The sequence below is a fragment of the Mustela erminea genome, chromosome 4 (genome assembly GCF_009829155.1).
Source record: "Mustela erminea isolate mMusErm1 chromosome 4, mMusErm1.Pri, whole genome shotgun sequence".
NCBI classification, from domain to species: Eukaryota; Metazoa; Chordata; class Mammalia; order Carnivora; family Mustelidae; genus Mustela; species Mustela erminea.
Genome location: NC_045617.1, coordinates 92,807,197 through 92,827,150, shown reverse-complemented (window position 1 = coordinate 92,827,150; position 19,954 = coordinate 92,807,197). Strand labels below are relative to the sequence as shown.

General features: G+C 40.3%; 1 protein-coding gene across 3 annotated transcripts in view; it reads left to right on the top strand.

Moving 5' to 3' along the window:
* Nucleotides 1–19,954, top strand: part of RCAN2 (regulator of calcineurin 2) — a 264,623-nt gene that overhangs the window by 33,210 nt on the left and 211,459 nt on the right. For all 3 annotated transcript variants that reach the window (XM_032340163.1, XM_032340162.1, XM_032340161.1), the window contains one exon: nt 6,716–6,942. In XM_032340163.1, the coding sequence (XP_032196054.1) occupies nt 6,718–6,942 (225 nt within the window). In that variant the 5' untranslated portion in view covers nt 6,716–6,717. The remainder of the gene's footprint in view (nt 1–6,715; nt 6,943–19,954) is intronic.

Genomic DNA, 19,954 nt, shown 5'->3' with positions numbered 1-19,954 from the left:
AGGAAAATAAACCCAATGTAAGTTGCCTTTTTTTTTTAAGTCTAGCTCATTTTTTTCCCCTTCGTGGGTCATTATTTACTATCTAAATAATTCTCATTTTCTGGTTTGAGTAACCTGGAAAATAAAAAACATAGGCAGATATGAGAATCTAATTAAAGGTTTTAACACCGGAGAAAACTTTTGTTAAAGGTTATAAATTTCCCTTTCTTGAGCATCGTTAAACCCAGAGATAAATAGTTTCCTCTTCTGTGTATTTTCTTCTAATCGTGAAAAGATAAAAATTTCCAGGTGAGAAGAGACCATACCAGAAATGCAGCCAGCCAGCCAGCCCCCTGGTCTTCAGATTCCCTCTGACATCCCACCGGATGTTTGTCCCTTGCTCTGTGGAACTGACTCATTGGCTGTCACTCATAAAAGTTACTCACTAAGACAGGAGGCAGGACTTTTCGGTTTCAGCCCGAATTGTTGAAAGATCCATGGCACCTTTCATGAAGATGAATTCTTTCTCTCTGTTTCTCTCTGCTTTGACTTCTTTCTTAGCACCTTACACTAAAATTCTTTTTCCTCTTTCAGAAGTTGATGGCAACTGTGACTTCACTCAAGACTCCTTTTCCTGTGCTTCACGAGGCTATGTCTTCCCATGGCCCTGTTTTTCAGATGACATGACTTTTGGCCCTTGGATGACTCTAAATAATGTCCTGAGAAAGACTTCTAGTTTTTCTGTAATGAGTGGTACTCAGAATTGGCTGTGATGTTCTCTTCATGTTGAGGGGACTCAAGATGAGATTATTACCACCCTAGCCCTTCCAAGGGCTGATTTTACTTGATAGTGAAGCTAGCATGAATATGAGCATCTCCATGGGAGTTTAAAATCTGGTTTTGCTTTTGTTTTTTTATGAGGTTTTTTTTTTTTTGGTCTTGGCTCTCTGCTGTTCTCATGGGATTATTTGGAATTACCTCTCCTTTTATATCCAGACTTATATAAGACTTTTTTTTTTTTAAGATTTTATTTATTAGAAAGAGAGAGAGCACGCAGAAGCAAGGGGAGGGGCAGAGGCAGAGGGAGAGGGAGAGCAGGCTCCCCAGTGAGCAGGGAGCCTGACGTGGGGCGCGATCATGACCTGAGATGAAAGCAGCCACTCAACTGATTGAGCCACTCAGGCACCCCGAGACTTATATAAGACTTTCTAGACCAGAAATCCTATGAACAAATGCATGGCTCTCCATTTGCATGAGATATGCCCTATTCCCAGAAAGGTGGGATTTTTCTGGAATTCTGAATTCAGAAATCTGACTCTCATGCATATTGATAACACTGTGACAGTAATGATATCCGACAGAGTCAGCTGCCTTTATGAAGTCCCTTCTCCTGGGTTCAGGTGTACCAAGTAAGTGTTTGCATGGAATGAAAAGTTGGGGTTTTGGAAAGCTTCATTCCTTGGGTAGAAACCCGGCAATAAATTATTCTTGTTTATTGAGGTTAAATTTATACCCTTATTTGCACAACAAACATTTATTTATTTACTAACTCTTTGATACTGAATGGGCATCTTTAAGTTTCAGGGGACTACTCTTCATAGAAGGAGCTGTACCGTCTTCATTTCAAGTCTTTAAATGTTTGATTAGTAAGTGCTATAAGGTTATCTGAGGATCTCGGATAAAATCATTTTCATATTGTAGCAAAATAGTGAAATAGTTGAAAATCTTCCTGTCTTCATGCTTCCTCCTTCATTAAAATGAGTCAAATTCAAGCATTTATTATTCTCATTGCTACTAACTCTCTAGGATTATAACCGTTATTGTGCTGTTGGTGGTGTTTGGGGGGGGCAGCATTGCTTTTTTTCTATTTTCATTGCTCTCTCTTGTATTATGGTCATTATTCCCTTCTTCTGGAGTCACCAGCCACACTGAAACCAAATATTGGAGCAGCATCTCTACTGGTTTCTCATTTTAATGATATGGGCTTAGCCCTCATAGACATTCATGTGTCCCTACACTTAACAGTCGTGGATGGCAGGCACCTCAGTAGGGCCAGGTTCCTCTGCCATTGCCTTGCTCTGGATGAGCTGAGAAGGAGTAATAAATAGCTTTAATTCACATATTATTTTGGAGGTTTTGAAAGACGTTCATGTGCTTCATCTCATTGGACGTTCACGGTAGACTGTAAAATAGACAAAGTCACATTCTTTCTCCATTTTGCTGATGTGAAAACCAGTCTGGAAAGCATGCGACATTGAGAAGGGGTGGAACCCAAGTGTGCCCCTTCCAGCATGTTATAAAGATGTGTCTTCTCTGCACGTGAAGAAGTTTTCAGGTTCTTCCAGGAGACCATTTGTATTTTCATAGTGGATAGTGGGTTTCCAGATGCACATGATGATGGAAATTTATGCTTTTTAAATGTCAAATAACAGAAGAATGGTTAAGTAAATTATGACCGATCTGTACACTGGGATACTATGTGTCCATTAAAATTAGTGTTTTCAAAGAATATATAATGTTACAGGGAATTGCTCTTGATTATATCAATGTTTTGAAAAAGAAGTGGGATACGAAACAGCAGGATCCCAATTTGTTTAGAAATTACACATGTGAAAAAGCACTAGAACTAAATGTACCAAACTCTTAATACAGTATTCTCTAGATAGTAGGATTATGGTTTGCTTTTATTTTCTTTGTAAAGTACCTTTCTGAATTTTTCAGTTTTTTTTCTTCAGTGAACTTGTAAAATTAAAAAAAATATATTATTTTAATTATTCCCTGCACTTTTTTCATTTTAGCTAGAGGAATCCTTTGAGTGGTTCTTGCTATCTTCCATTTATAAAATTCCATCTTATAAATCTAACCTTAACATGGAAGTCAGCAGGTTGTTTTCAGTGTTAGTGGATACATGTGAAGTAAATATTATTTGTTTATATATTTGTCTGTTATTTTTTGAAGATGACTCTTTTTTACATGATTCCTTAATTCCATCAAACATCCTTTTGAGGCCTTTCTAGATGAACCAGGCTGAAGATACACGGATGAAGACTGGTCAGTCTCTCTTCTCAAGAGGCTCCCAGTCTGGTTTGAGATGTGGGCTAGTAAAGCAGCAAGCAGGTGCAGGGTGACCCCTGGGAGAGGGCTGTGCGGGGTGCTCAGCATGTGCAGAGGAAGGAAGTCATGTTCACGGACCATGGGGGAGGTTGGGAATCCCTCCCACGGAGGTGTCTGGAGGGAAAGCAGTTCTTTTTTGGAAGACCAACCTCAGGTTTAGAAATGGGGATGATACATGTAAAGCTTCTTATGCTATGCAGAAGCTGTTGCTTTGAAGTTGTTTTACAATAGTTCAGGATTTTGAAATGAGTTTAAAGATAAACTAGTTCTTTTGGGCTGTATCAGACCTTGACATTTCTTTTTAGGAGTTCTTTTGGTGTTGTGAGCTTCCCTTTATTTCTTGCGTTTGCTTAAGGTTAGTGGTAATACCACCAAAGAATAACGGTCTTGCCCTGAGATTATCGTGATGTCGTGTTTTTACCGTATTTTATATTACTTATCCTTTTATGTAGTGGTGAATGCTGATGTTGATCAGTTCTTCCATTTCTCTTTCATTGCCCTGCCTCTTCCTCCTCTGCAGAGAAAGGGAGGCAGAGAGATGTTTTTGTTCTCCTTTTATAAAGATAAACTGAGTCATCGAATGATTGATGGACTCTCCAGGTTACTACTGACTCAGTAATGGGACTGGAAAGAGAAATCAGGGTTCCTTTGTTCAAAGCTCTGACTTCTAAAATATTTCTCCATATAAGTAGAATAGGTTGTTTGCCAAAAATGCATTCACCTTTTAAATCTTTACTGAAAGTAATGAGCTTAAAATAAAGTCTCTTGAAGATAATCGTATTGTTACAGCTTAGAACAGAAGTTAAGGCTATTTGAGTAGATTAAAATGAGCCCCGAGTAAGGCTTAATATTCCGTCTATTTAATTAATTTGTTCAGCAATGGATTTTTATTTCTTTCAGAAAAAGAGTAATTGAAACATTCTCGGAAAACATTTAGGAACATTTTGGGATCAATTTTGATTAATTTAAAGATTTTAAATTAGAGGGATGGGATTAAAAATAGAATCAGGGGGCACCTGGGTGACTCAGCTAGTTAAGCCACTGCCTTCGGCTCAGGTTATGATCCCGGGGTCCTGGGATCCAGTCCCGCATGGGGCTCTCTGCTCAGCAGAGAGCCTGCTTCCTCCTCTCTCTGCCGGCTTCTCTGCCTGCTTGTGATCTCTGTCTGTCAAGTAAATTAAATAAATAAAATAAGTATTGACACATAATAGCTATACTTCATGCTACTGGATGATTCTGACTTCATTATTAAGAGGTTTCCTATAATCCACTGATGAAAATAATACTATTTTAATGCTTTTAGTATTTATTCTTAGTATTAATTAGTACTCTAATAAGAAATGATGGTTATTATGCATATTATAGTAAATATTTGAAGCAGCAGTATAAATATTAATATGAAGGAAAACAAATACATATATAAGTACTGTGTAATTACAAATATTCATATATCTTGGATTAATTATAGAATAAAACAAAGCATGAAAGCTGTACTATAGTTTTATTTAAAATAAATTGGGGCGCCTGGGTGGCTCAGTTGATTAAGCATCAACTGCCTTCAGCTCAGGTCATGATCCCAGGGTACTGGGATCAAGCCCCGCATCGGGCTGCCTGCTTAGTGGAGAGCCGGCTACTCCCTCTCCCTCTTCAGTTTCCTGCTTGTGCTCTGTCAAATAAATAAGTAAAATCCTAAAAAATAATAATAATAAAATAAAATAAATACTTTGTTCGGGCACCTGGATGGTTCAGCAACTGCCTTCTGCTCAGGTCATGATTCCAGGGTCGTGGGATTGAGCCCCACATCGGGCTTCTGAGGGGAACCTGCTTCTCCCTCTGCCTGCAGCTCCTGCTGCTTGTGCTCTCTCTCTCTGTCAAATAAATAAATAAAATCTTTAAAAAAAAGTTTGTTGACTTAAATACAGCAAATGTATTAATTAGAGTTTTAAGAACTTTGAAATATAGGAATGGTTCTACTGGATGTTATATGGAATAAGAGTTTGTATTTACCAGAGTTACATTGATCTGCTTTTAGAGTTATTACCTCAAATTTTTAAATTTTTGGCTTTTGTCCTAGCCAGCCCCAAGATTTTATATGTAATGCATTATTTATATTGCCATCAAGTGATGCTGATCAGGTTCCCACTTGGGCTTTGTTTCTAGGAAAAATAGAAACAAAAACATAACCTCATCACCTGATTGATACATTCAGAGCTCAAGAGAAATATACACGGGAACCCCTACTGGTCTGGGGATCAGAATTTGTGTCCAGCAAATGTCATGAGGGCAGAGGGATATTCTGTGGGTCCCACCCATCTGTCCTGTACTTGGCCATGCTGGGGCTGGGGAAAGGGAACTTACTGAAGATGGCCCAGCAGCCACATTAGAGGTGTCTGTCGGCCTTACTTGTATGCCCATGGATAAATTATTTCACCTTCAGCGCTTCAAATTACTGAACATGACAGGCATGAAAATGGATACTAAGGAAAAATGTAGCTACTGTCCTCAAAATATGTGGGGAGGCTGATAGAATCTATTACAAGGTGTCAATATAAGAAAATATGAGAAACCTCTCCAACTGGTTGCAGCTGGGTAGAATTTTGAAATGTTGGAGTTAGGAAATAATAGAATGATTGAACACAGCTAGGTAAGATGAATACTAGAAAGTTCTGTGATGGGGGCTATGAGGAAAGGGAATCTGTATCTAGATCCTATGGGTTAACCATAATAGTACTTATTTTCAAAATCCAGGATTCACAAATTACTTAGAGTAATGATCCCAGGCAGAAGGTAGGGGTGAGTGTGTGTGTGTGTGTGTGTGCATGCACACATGTGTGTGTCTTTTTATGGATACTCCATTAACTGCTAGAGTTATCACAGCCAGGATTCGGGTGGTGATGAAGTAGATTGTTCTTCCTTAAATACGAACTTGCACTAATTTTGACCTGTTCCATTTCCATGGTACAGGAAAGTGAGCTCTGGTGCCAGATTCCCTGGGTTTGAATTCCAGTCCTGCTGTTTTATCACTGATGTGTAAAAGTTACTTCCTTACTTTGTTCTTCAGTTTTTCCATCTGTAAAATGGGGATAACATTGGTACCAATCTCATAGACTGTTGCGAAGATTTAATAGGTTAGTTGATGCATGTCAATCATTTAAAATAGTTCCTGGAACTCAGTAAAAGATAGGCATCAGTAGTTTTGGTGGCAGGGGCGGTGGTGTTACAGAATTCATTATCTAACTTGTCAAAGCCCTCCCTGTTTCTATATGATTTTCATACGGTGGCGAAGGCCGGGAGAGGTTTCATCTTTTACAGGTCCTATATCTAGTCAGCGCTGGGCAGCTGGGCTACAGCGCCCAACCTCCACTTTATAACTTGGTTAAGTGGGGTTTTTTGATTATAGAGCTGACTGGGTTGTTGCCTGGCGGCAGAGCTGGATGGAAAATAGTGACTCAAGAGACCAAGGTGGGTAATGTGAACTTCCTGGATCTTCCTCCTCCTCCCAGTCCCTGCTTCTCATCACACTCCCCTGCTCTGCCCCACACAATCTAGAACCATGGGCTTAGAACCAAGTGTGAAGGAATCAGTGTCTGTCTCTAATGTATGTCCATCTTTGTGTCCTCAGGAATGAGGGGAGAATCCTACTTCATTGGAATGAGGAGCCTGGGGCAGCAGGGGCACATCCCAGAGGATGGAGGACTTCTCTTGCTCTGCTGCATAGACAGAGACTGGGCCGTAACTCGGTGTTTTGCAGAGGAAGCCTTTCAAGCAATCACTGACTTCAACGACCTCCCCAACTCACTGTTTGCGTGCAATGTTCACCAGTCAGTGTTTGAAGGAGAAGAGAGCAAGGTAATGAGCCTTTTCTACTCGGGAATCATGGGGGAGATGTGGCATTATCCCAGAGTATTTCCATGGCTTATTTGTGATTGATGGTTTGAAGTTTTGGAAAATGTGTGGTTGTCTCTGTTCTTGGCATGCAGAGCAGGAGGAGAAAAGCCTATTCTGTTATCAACAAACTGTGACAAGATTGTGGATGTTGAATCAGCTCTCATCCTCAGAGACTCACGGGCCTATCTAACAGAGCAAGTGGTTTTAGGAATAGCGATTGCAGGAGATAGCCCTTGGGCTAGGAAAGAGACGTTGCTTAAAAAAAGTTTTATTTTTTCCTATTCTGCCAAATGGCACAAGCTCTCTTGTACCCCTAACTCTGCTGCAGTTAGTGAAATGTTCCAAGCCTAGCTGTGAGCTGAGTCCCGCAGGTGTTATTAGAAAGGTCTGATCATCTGAGTCTTGCTTTGCTCAGTGGTATCACACAGGGTGGGATTGTTAAGTGTGTAGTAAGAATTTGAGGAAAAATGGTTGATTTGAAGTGATTGGGGAATGAGGTTGTCTGTATACAAGTATTTTCCAGAGAATGGATTTTCCCATCTTAAGAAACAAACCTGATTCAGTGTAAGTATTCTTGGAAATTGGAGTTAAGTATTCTGCTTGGAGATCTTTTTAAAGCTCATTTTAGATTTCTCTGATCTTTTTAGTGGGGTGTCTGAATAGATCAAACCTTTCCTGTCAATGTAGATTTCTTTTTTTTTTTAAACGCAGATTTCTAATTGTAAACATGTACTATAATAGTATGTTATAAAACATGGGCAACACTTCCTGGGTGGAAGGGCCTTTTTTCCTAAACTGAATTATAAGCCTCTGTGTGAGATATAAGAGTAGGAGTTATGATTTCACAAACTTGGGCTGATTTTGCCAATTGCTGAACTCCAAACTCTTTTGCCTGAAAACAATTACTGGAAGTATTTTTTTTTTTTTAATTGGATTTTATTGGTTTTGTAAACAATTCTGATAGCCTGGAGGATTAGGAATTATAAAGATAGTTTTATATTGATATTACTTTGGAGTTGAACATCGACATGATAGGCTAAAAATAGCTTGAAATCCGAGGCCTTTAATGTGATTAGAACCTCCAGTGTTGTAATCCCTTGACTCTTTGAAGAATGAAAATTGCATGTGATCTCTTTGAAAGAAACTAGGAATTTTGCTCTTGGATTATAAACAGTTTATAACACAGATTAGAATTTATTCAGACCCAGTAATTTCCCCCCTGAAATCTGCCTGACTTTAACTATGAAACAAGATGTTTTCTCATTCTGTCATCTGTTTATCTAAATGAATCAACAATTAGAAGGATTTTCCTTAGAGACCAAAAGAGGATTTTGATTCTTTCCTGATTAAATACTTCCTGGTAGATTGAAACAGTAGGGCCTAGGAAGGAACTTATCCCATTCTGGAGTGCTGCTCAAGCATGACTGATCTCCTGATCCAGGATTGGTTATATAGGAAGACAGAAGCCTGGGCAGAGTTCCCACATCTGTTCTGATACTCTGATCTGTGACTGAATCATGGATTACAAAATACTCTCTTTTAATTTGTATACAAAGTTGGTACATTGCAGCTTGACCAAAAGTATTTGGTTTTTAAATGACCTCGATAAAATATTGAGTTGAAATCAACAAGATGTAGTTCAGCAGAGCCAGTTTCAAATTATTTAGACCACATTTTTGTAGTCAAGGAGGTGAATTTTATAATTGGCCAAAGTCTACATAATTGGACTTATTAAATCGGATGGAAATTCTTCTACTTTGGGGTGGTTTTATAGCCCCCACTTGAGCAAAAGTCTACAGGATATCAAATAATCTGATCTAGATTCAGTTTTGATTTAAGTAGACTAATTATGTATCCATGGTTACGGACGACAAAGCAAGATGATCAGATACCAAATGAGTTGACAGTAGCAAGGAGGCACGACCGTGGGACACTGGAAAATGTATCTGGGGAGCCTTGGGGATCCTCATTTTCCCTGCCTCATCCTTCTCTTTAAGTCCCAGACCTTTATGGTCTTCCTTTGACTTCCATTGATTTTCACCATTTTAACAGAACTGACTTATTTTGTATGCCAGTCTCTCAGGAAATTCCACAGTGTTCAAAGTTCATGAACCTAAGTCACCTAAGTCTGAAAATCATTCTTTCCCAAAGGATGGACATTTTAGGCACTGTGCTAAGTTGATAAGGGGATATCTTTAGGTGGAGGGAAAAGGAACAGGAAGCATTTCTAGCCCTCCTGCATTTGCCTGTGGGCAAAGCTGGCTGTGGTGATGTTCTAAAATACTTGGCCTTGGGAAGATGCGTTGAGCAGCCTGGAGTTCTATCAGGGAGACAAGACATGGGAAATGATGCTTCGTATTCATTTCAGAGGTCCAGGTGTGTAGGTGACAACACATGGAACTTGTCCTTTCTTTCTTGGCATAGTCTGCTTCTAGTTCATTGTTCCTTGATATTGATGGACTATAGTTTAGATTGTTTTTTGCAGGTATTATAAAGCATACATTTCAACTTCCTTAGCTGGGGAGGAATTACAATTTTTGCTCTCTGACTATCCTGAATGAGTCTTGCACCAGTCTCTTCTCGGTCTTTCCACCTGTCTAAGACGATTTTTCTGAGCCCTTTTCTTTTTTGAGCTACTTTGGAAGCCCCTAGATTGGACTGTTAATATAGGTAACACCACAGGATCTGATCTTCCTGTTATGCTAGTTTTTCTTCATCAAAGTACTTATGAGAAGTTCCTTTCTGCTATCCCATCTCTCCTATTCTGACACCTAAAGAACCTTTGAAAAACAGCTTTGTGAAAATTGTTCACTCCGATTTTCTGTGAGGCAGAATTCTGTGAGATTATATTTTGATTTGCTGCTTTTTGCAAGGAGTGAGCACATACTTCAGAGTGGCTTGTTGTGGTCCAGATGGTTGAGATTTGTTTATATAACACAGAAGAGAACCGGAGCTGGAGGAAATTGGCATCTGCAACCAATAAATGCAGATTGCTGTTTGCATGCTACAGCTTGAAACATAAATATTTTTGTATGAAGCACATTTAGAACTGGGATCTTCACAGCTTGCAACACCGAAAAGTTACTAGGGTTCATTTCCCTTTGGCATGCTCCCCTGGGTTTGCCTTTCTGGATCCAGCTGGGCTACAGAGACTCATCTTGAGACAGGTGAGGCTGGAGGGATATCCTGGGGGCTGCCCTGTGTCTGTTCTGAAGATAGGTGAGTGTTTGCTCAATGGGTCATTGGCATTCACTGGTAGCTCAAGGAGAACAGGGAAACAATCATCACGAAACATTTAGCCAAATGCAATTGACAAAGGAGAAACCTGACTTGATAGTGGCCTCCAAAAATGTTGAATTTATTCAGTTTAAAAATAATCGTGATTAGGAATAATAGCAGCAGGTACTTATGTAGCATACAGCAAGGTGCCAAGTACTCTTCCAAATGGCTTTATAAACACTAAAGCCTTTAATTGTCATGACAGTCCTATAAGGGGGGGTGTCTTTCTGCTTCTCTCCCCCCGAGTGTATATCACAGTTGTGTTCCGTGGACCCCTCTGGCTAGTTCTGCCCAGTGTGTAAGCAGAAACGACCTGTCACTTCCAAGTCAAGCATTTAATTATGGATGTTTGACCCTGAAGAATGTTCTTTTCACACTGCTGGGGCGATTGGCATTGTGCCAGGTGGTGCCTACTCTTGTAGTTTGGGTTTGGGGGTAGGAGAGTGTTGACACAGAGTTCTGGCCAACATGAGGAACATGTAACATGACAAGGAAAAAGAAAAGCCTTTGTTGATTTAAACCACTGGAATTAGGGAGTTTGTTCTTAAGAGTGTAACTTAGTCTATCTTAGTCCTCTCATTGTTCAATTCTGATTCATTACCCACTGTACCTTACCATCTCTCAACTCGACCCTGGAAAACCAGTTCTAGAAATAAACTTGGCTATCCACCACTTGAACAGTCAAGTAAAAGAATGTAAAGCAGAGAACTCAGGCAATCCAATAGCAAGACTCAAGCTAGATGTAAATACATTGAGTCCGAATCAGTTCAGTTGTAAATGTGTAGCAAAGGATAAACAAGTAGATGATTTACTGTAGTTTAAGTGCTGCTGAAGATAGGTTGAAAAAATAAGAAATGAAGTAGACTATGGTGGCCTGAGGGTGAGAAAATGGTAACTGAGCATTTGTTTTAAATACTAAAGCAGTTAACAGTTAAATTAGATACCACATATCTGAGAATAAGAGCGAGTTTGGCTGTTTTTCTTGTGCTGTTCATCCTGGATGGGTGAAAGTGACATTTACAAATAGATTTGTTGCTTTAAAGAAGGTCTGAATTGTGAAAAAGACAGTGGGTATCATTGTACTCAGTTAAGTTATTCCCATTTTGTCTTTTCTCTGGACAATGACTGGGAACCATAATTAGTCACCGCTAATCACTTGGGGGCACCTGCCAGATGAGAGGCCCAGCGTGGGGCAGATTTGAAAGCTGCTGTAGGACATTCCCTGGAACCTTAACCTTTCTTAAAGTGACTGAAATATTCCAGAGGCATATTTAGTGTCTTGCTTCTCCACAGAACTGAGTGACCCCCTGGGGCTTGAGCATCTGACAAGCCACTCTAAATGCCCCACTTAACTACCTGCAAATAATTGAGGCAGTGGAAAGAATTAAGCCTGGTGCATACAAAGTTGAGAGTATTTGGTTTCTGTGCCAAAGAGAAGGTGAGTGTATATTCCTGATGGCACCTGGGGAAAAACGGCTGCCATGTTCCAGTGAGTCCAGGATAATATTAAAGAGGGACAGGAGGCTTTTTCCCTTTTTGGAAAGATGAAGGTACTTGGAAACCATTTCAGATGGTGTACATCAGAGCTGCTGCTGGCCTATACAGTGATGCTGTGAATTATGAGAAGGTGCCCCCATGGGCAGAAGCAACCTTAGGACATACTGTCTGGGCAAAGATGGTGAATTTGAAAATGTGGTGCCCTTTTCCCTCAGCTGAAGGGGTGGATGCAGCCCAGAGCAGTTGTGAGTGGCTTGAAAGGTGGAGGACAGGCTGGATTTCATTTACAAGCAAGGCACAACCATCATAGTGGTCCTCATCATAATGGAAAACTTTGAATTATTTCAAATTTAAAAGGTTGTATAAATTCAAGGGTAACTCTTGAGTTGTGTCTCCTAACAACTTTCTTTAAGAGGCAATTTCAGAGAGGGAGCCCCGGGGAAGGGTGGGGGAAGGAGGTTTATTATTATTCTCCTTTGCTCCTACCAGTTGAAAATGTCATTGGCCTCCCGCTGCCTTTCTGGACTTCGTTGACTCTGTTCTTAGGTCAGTGGTCTGAAATTCTGGACCTGTTCAGAGATAACCAAAGAAAGTCAGAGAGCTTGGACATGAACTTTAAAGCAATACCAAGGTATCTTTCACAGCAGGCCTGACATTTAGCTCTGTGGATGAGATCAGTGTGGTATGGATGAGCTGAGAGCCGATCGCATTAATATCATGTGATATTTGCTGCATGAGAGTGGGGTTATTAGGACACTACTTATACTTCACTATTACCTACTCATTTATAACTCTCTACCCACTTATAATTTTGCATACAGTGTTCAATCATACTCTCCTACCTTTTAAGAAGAATGGATATATAGAACATAATCTGTGTAGGTTTGTTTTTCTTTTAAGTTTGATCAGTTTCTGGTGATATTTTGTTAATATTTTTTTGCTGGGGATGTTTTATTATACAGCATAACCATTGCTTTAACTGTAAGCACTGTAATCTCCCATCCGTGTTTTGATGTGAAGACCCGTTGATCAGATACATGACATGGGTAAGATTTTTCAGCATATAGGTTGAAATATCATATCTTGCGCTTTGTTCAAACCTTACACCTTCCCCCTTTATTTGCAGCTGTTACTAACTCCAGGTCATTTAGTATATTATTTATGCATAGAAAACACTGCCTCATATGATGGTCTGGTCTTACATTCCAGCTGGATGAATCCAAGTGTCTTGATGGCAATAGAGAAAGCTCATGGTTCTTCTGCATCCTGTAGTCTCCCCCATTCCCCCCAGTCCTCGATATAACGTGGGCACTTAGAGAGAGAGAGAGAGAAGGGCCTTGTGTGAGGACTTCGGATCTAGAAGAACCTGGGTCCAGATCCTGCCTCTACTGCGGACTCATTACGTGCTCTTGGCCAACTTCTCTGAATCTCCATTCTCTCTTTTATAAAATGAGGTTGACCATACCTTCTCTGTAGTTTTGTTATGTGATGAAATGAGGTGAAATGGGTAAGAGGAGGTGACACGATGCTAGGTCTCCTTGGTAAACACTGGTTCCCTTCCTCATTCTCTTTTATCCCCTCCTCACTACCCAGCCTGTGACTTTCTGTCTCTGGTTCCAGAAAGGAGAGCCCAGATGGCCCCTGTGCTGTGGAGGTAGGAAGAAAGGCTGGATTTAACCAATCCTTGTAGAATCCTAAGGAAGTTGTGCTTTGATAGGATAGCTTTGGGTTTCTAGAAAGTTTAATTTCAGCCTTTGCTGCCTGTGAACTGTTTCTGTGTTTGTTCTAGGATACATGTTGTTCAGCCTTCCACAAATAAGGTTCATGTGTTATGTTTCTTTCGGAACATAGTACTGAGAAAACCTTGTTTACTTTGGGGAACTGTTTTTTTTTTCCCCACTAGGAAGGTTATGTAACTTACTTTTTTTTTTCCTTAGCTTCCAGGAAGTTCAAATTTAAAATTAATACTCAGTCATGGCTAATGTATTTATTCTTAGTGGTCTTGATATTCTGTTTCTTTTGTAGCAACCTAATCATGCATAGGTATAATGCAAGAACATTTTCTGAATTACCTCATCAAACTGCTCATATCCTTAGCAGAAATTTAACAATTGTCTTTAACTATGTAAGGAGGCTGGCCAGGAGTCACTAAGGGTATATTTTGCAGATGTTTAAAATTCCATTATGAATAGAAAAAAAATCACCTTCATTAGTAGATGATATATTTTTAGAATAATATATACATATTTTTGCTATAATTCATATTGTTTGGAAGAATAATTTTAACATATCTTCAAGGGAAAAATGTAACGTGGCAATCACAGTTACCACTTTCCACTGTACATGTGGGCTGCTTGTGTTTAGAGAAGCACCTGGTCACATAATTAGAGCTTTAGTTTGACTCTTAAATCTGATTGTTATTTCTAATACTTAATTGGTGAGAAGAAGAACACATAAGCCATTTGAGGTTACATGGATTTAAGTTTGAGATTCTAACATGAGCCTAATTTTGACTCCTAAAGGCCGAGAGCCAAATTATTTCTGTGGTTTCAGTGCCTGCTCCTTGAGGATTGTATTCTTTCCTTGGAAGAGATTATATTCCTCCTTGGTACTACATTCTCTCCAGTTGTAAGACTTGCACCAGAAGTGCATTTTAAATTTATCGCTATGTGGGTGAAGTTCAAGGCTTTGCAAGGAACACAGAAGAAGAAAAGAGTTTAGCTTCAAATAGCTTCTTTCAAAAATTTCAGAGGAATGAGTCTTCAGTGTGAGAAATTTGGCACCATAAACTAGCTTTGGTTCAATCTGCTTCCTACCCCTAGCCCTGCTCTAAATGTGGGAGTCAGCAAGGTGGGGGGGTCATCATGATTTAGAAAGGGGGGAAGGTGGGTATGCATTTGTTTTCTTAGCTCTGCCCTTCCCTACTTCCTGTTGACTGCTGGGTTCTCAGCTCCATTGGGGTTGTCTTTCCTCTAAAGAAACTTCTTTAAATTTGCATATCTAAGCAACTATGGTCTCTTTCAAAAGAACTCCTCTTTGGGCCTGATCAAGAGTACTTTCTTTGCAGTGTTTTGAGTGATTTGCAAATCCTTGGTTTTTAGGGTAGATTTGAAGTTGTAGAAACTAAGTTAATGAATGCATGGTGATTCAGGCCGGTAACCCACCATAGTAATAGTAAAATAATTTTTATTTAAAAGCAACATGCACAAAACACCAGAAGGAGAATTGCTACAAAATAATAAGAATGGTTTTCTTTTGGAGATTAGGACCTGACTTTGGGGAATTCCAGAAATGCACAATGAAAGTATTACTGTAACAAGGTCACCTTTTTGAAAAAGAAACTGTGGTACATGTAAGAAATAGCATATTAAATAGGATGCAGGGTTTTTTTGTTTTTGTTTTTCTTTTGTTTTTTTTTGGGCGGGGGGTTTGGTATCTATTTATAATACACCCAGCCTTGACTCTCAAACCCCTGTCCCTGGCTTTATTTCCTGCTGAGCAGAGCAAGCCTCAAGAACAGATTCATTGGCTCTGTGGTGTGAGGAACAACCTGTTCCCGAGTATCTCCTACAGGACTCTATAATCTTTTGGACTTGAAGATTTTTTTTCCATTTTTAAAAAAATTCAGTTGTCCAACATATGGTGCATCATTAGTTTCAGCTGTACAGAGTTCAGTAATCCCTCAGTTGCATACAACACCCGGTGCTCATTCCATCACGTGCCCTTTTTAATGCCCATCACCCAGTTACCTCCCCCGCCCCCGCAGCAACCCTAAGTCTGTTCCCTAGAATTAAGACTCTCTTAGGGTTTATCTCCCTCTCTGATGACTTGCCATCAGTTTTCCCTCCCTTCCCCTGTGGTCCTCTGTGCTGCTTCTTATATTCTATATATGAGTGATAATTGTCTTTCTCTCATTGACTTATTTCGCTCAGCGTAATACCCCCCAGTTCTATGTACGTCTGTGTAGGCGGTAACTATTCATGCTTTCTGATAGCTGAATAATATTCCATTGTGTGTGTTTGTGTGCGTGTCTGTATATACATAACACATCTTCTTTATACTTTCATCTGTCCATAGACATCTTGGCTCTTTCCACAGTGTGGCTGTTGTGGACATTGCTGCTGTTAACTTTGGGATTCAGATTCCCCATATCTTTGAAGATTATTTTCTGGTCAAGAATTCCCTTTTTAGTGAACCTACTCCTAGAAGATATTATATCCTAGGATATACTTAAGACATATCCTAAGATATACAATCTACATACTCAGGGAAGGGCAGTGAATCATAGTATGCTGACAAGGAGAGAGTACTGCATTAATTGAGAAACAAAGGCAGAAGGAAAATTATTAAATTTCTGTACTCTTAAGCCCATTGACAAGTCCTTGAAACAGACAGAGTGACATTCCTCTAGGAACTCAGCTGCCTAGATGTTAATACTTCACTAAGGGCAAAAGGCAATCTCAGGCCCAACCCCCCGTATCCTGTAAGTCTACTTTAACCTATAAAAATTCCTTTGGAAACATCCTTTATCTCAACCCCCGTCCCCAACATACATGTTGGCAATCATCCTCCGAGCACATGACCCATCGATATACATGAGTCTCATGACTGAGGGTTTACTCAACAATAATAAATGACATTTTCCTAAAAATTGTTAGCCCCCTCGGGATCCTGGAAACATTGTTCCCAAAACACGTGGGAGGCTCACGCTATCCCTCACCCTCCTCCCAACTTGGAAGTATAGAATGGACCACTTCTCGTACCCCAGTGCAGCTCTTTCTGCTGTGGGCTGAGTCCTGTCCCCGTGTTTTCATAAAACCACCTTTTTGCACCAAGGATGTCTTAAGAATTCTTTCTTGGCCATCAGCTTCGAACACTACCATCTTTCCTGCATCATTCATCAGTCTCCTTGATCTAGCCATCACATTTTAAACAATTATTGACTATCTACCATGTCCCAAACATTGCTCTTGGCGACTGAGAGTATAAAAATGAATGAGGTGCGATCCCTCGTGAAGCTTAATGCTCCCTGGGGTCTGATAATGAGAGCACAAGTCAGGTGAAGTAAGTCATGGCGGTGGGTAGAACCTATAGAGGAGCCCGCCTAAGAGGGGAGGGAGAAGCCTCTGGGATACATTTTTGTTTCTTGTTTGGAGCTCCTGCCTTGCCCTTGTACAACAGTCTGGACCCAAAGCTACCCATCCTTTGCGATGCAGTGTGCTGACTGCAGTGACCCGAGGACAGATTTTTCAGCCTGCCTCTTGTGTAATCTGCATTGCTGTCCTGCCTCACAGGCCCTGCTTTGAAAGGACAACTGATGCGTGTGGGTGGCAGAGAGAAAGGACGGACTCCGACTCTGGCAGGGGCTTCCTCCACGAGCGAACCAGGCCACCATGACACGCGATGCGTGGATGGAACATTGTAGGTGTGACCCACGTGTCCTCGTTTTCTCCTTCAGTGTGTGAAATTTTTGCTTTCCTCAGAAAGTGAGCTGTGAGCTTGCTTATTTTAAAAGCTGCAACCTGTGAGGAGAGAGGGTGTTCTTTGACAACATTACATCATTGAAGCCTCTAGGTGTTGAGTCATCATTATTTTTAGGCAGCTCCATGCTTTTTTTGGTTGTTCTAAGAATAGCCCTTGTGTCTGGACTCTACAGAAAGTCACCTCAATAAGATCCTGTCACCACTCCACAGTTGGAATGCAATGCTTTCTTAATTGCCAGATTCAGGGCACAGTCATTAGAATCTTACCTCCCCAACCTTCTGCATTTTTAGGTTTTCTGCAGTCAACATGATGACTTTGTCAGCTGTCACTTGAATTTTTTCAGTCCTTTGTCAAGCTTACGCATTGTTGTAAACAACACCACAAACACCAAAATAAAAAGCCTTCCTTCCTGAAGGGCTGGCTCCTTTGTGTCTTTACTCAGTGCCCGTTTCGGTTTGCAAATTCCTTCATCAGTGAATTTACGGAGTTTTGCAACATTTCAAGGCATATTTTCATGCCTTGTGTTTTATGGATTAAGCAACTCTAGATTCCTCACATGAGGAGCAGGGTAGAGGGCGCTACTATTGGCATCTATACAGGATCAACGAAAAGCAGCCAAAATAAATGTTATTATAGCCTGATAAACGAAATAAGCATATAAATTGTAAACTGTATTAGAACTAACTTGATGACAGGGCAATAAAAAGGACTGAGAAGCTTGGAAATGGAACTCTGTGGGTCAATACAGAGGCTGGTTTTCCCATTGCCTATTCAGAGCATATGCCCAAATATGATCAATTTATTTTATGTGGCACGTTTAAGCCCACGGGAGTGCTAATGGCTTGCGAGCATAGCCAACTGCTCTTCTAACCGAAGCTTAAAGGAAAGCAACTGCTTGGAATAAAAGAAACCAGTTGTTTAATATCATAGGGTAATATACCTTTTGTGTCTGAAGGTGACAGAAGGGCAGTCATGCGATCTGCATCTGTGTGTGGCTGGAAGCACTAGCATTGGTGTGATGGGCTTTCTGGGAGGACAGCTTTGTTATGGGCCACTGACAGGGTTCATTCTTCATTAATACCCTCCGGCCTCAAAACCCTCCCCACACAGGCCATCTCATCTCTAGAGAAATGGTATGACCACAGTGATTAAGAGAGCAGGGGCTCTAGCACCTGTTAGCCCAGTCTAAAGCCCGTTTCCACTGCTTGTCACTTGTGTGACTGTGGGCGGTTTACTGAAAATTTCCCACCTCAGTGTCTTCACCGTGAAGGGAAGTATTTATCTCATAGGGTTGTTGTGAAGATGTAAGTGGCATAATCCATGAAGGCTAGTAGTAATAATGTCTGCCCGTCTGATCTTTTGCACTTGGCATCATGTAAAACTCATAGGAACTTTTTGCTTTCCTTGTCTTATGCTTGTTGCATAACGCATCAAGAAGTAGTGGTTCACCTGCATTGTCTATTTCCTTTGCCCCCAGAAGAACTTCTAAGTCAAGGTCAGGGCAAATGAGACGACTCTCTTTTGGAATCTGAACAAATAACCAGTGTATTCACAAGAACCAGCCCAGGGGACTTTCCCCTACACACAGTGTCTTGAAGAACAGCCATACATGACTTTATTGCCCCAGTAAACTGCCAGTCTGGAATCGCCCTTCTCCTGTCCAATACTGGAAAGCTTCGTTTTCTTTTATGCTGAGTGTGAAGTTGAAAAGACTAGCTGTAGTCATTTGGCCATTGCATTTATATACTTTGATGAGAAGCCTGATGCATGTTGGACTTTATGCTACCGTTTGAACAATGTCCTTAGAAGTTTCTTGAAAAGACCAGTGAGGGGCGCCTGGGTGGCTCAGTGGGTTAAGCCGCTGCCTTCGGCTCAGGTCATGATCTCAGGGTCCTGGGATCGAGTCCCGCATCGGGCTCTCTGCTCAGCAGGGAACCTGCTTCCCTCTCTCTCTCTCTGCCTGCTTCTCTATCTACTTGTGATTTCTCTCTGTCAAATAAATAAATAAAATCTTTAAAAAAAAAAAAAAAGAAGAAGAAAAGACCAGTGAGTTTCGCCTTCATGATTTTCTTCCTGTTTGGGCTATCTTTTCATCAGTTTCCAGAGAAAGCTGGATTGGTCAACCAAGCCTTCTTTGTGAGTAATTATAGTCATTTCAGATTTTAATTTCAGGAAACAGAAGTCTACTGAATACAAGATCCTTGTCTTTGCTGGTGTCTCATCCTTACTTGTAGCCAATTTTGAGTATGTGTTAATTGCGGTTGGCAATGTAAGTGGGCCCAATTACTTTAGAAGGGATTAACATTTACATTAGAAAGAGAAGGTAAATGAGAAAAGCAGAGTATGATTTTTTTTTTTCATATTCATTAAGTACTTTAAGAGTTTTGCTTGGAAGATTCTTCCCTTAATCCTAGCATATTTTTCTGAAGAAAATAGTACAGGAAATATCGTAACAAAATAGATGAATGAAAAGTGGCATTTCTGTGGAGGAAAAACATCATTATAAAGAAGATTTAAATGTGTATGAATGACTTTGTTACACTTAAAGAAGTGACTTAAAAAGTAATTCTCTAGAAAATCCTATACAGTTCATGTAGACAGAACGATAGTTCATGCCATTTATGGTACCTTTTAAAATTTCCTTTGGCACAGGTTGTTATTGCTGTAATACTAATTATTGCTTGGCGCAAACAAGGTGTTAGGATTTATATTC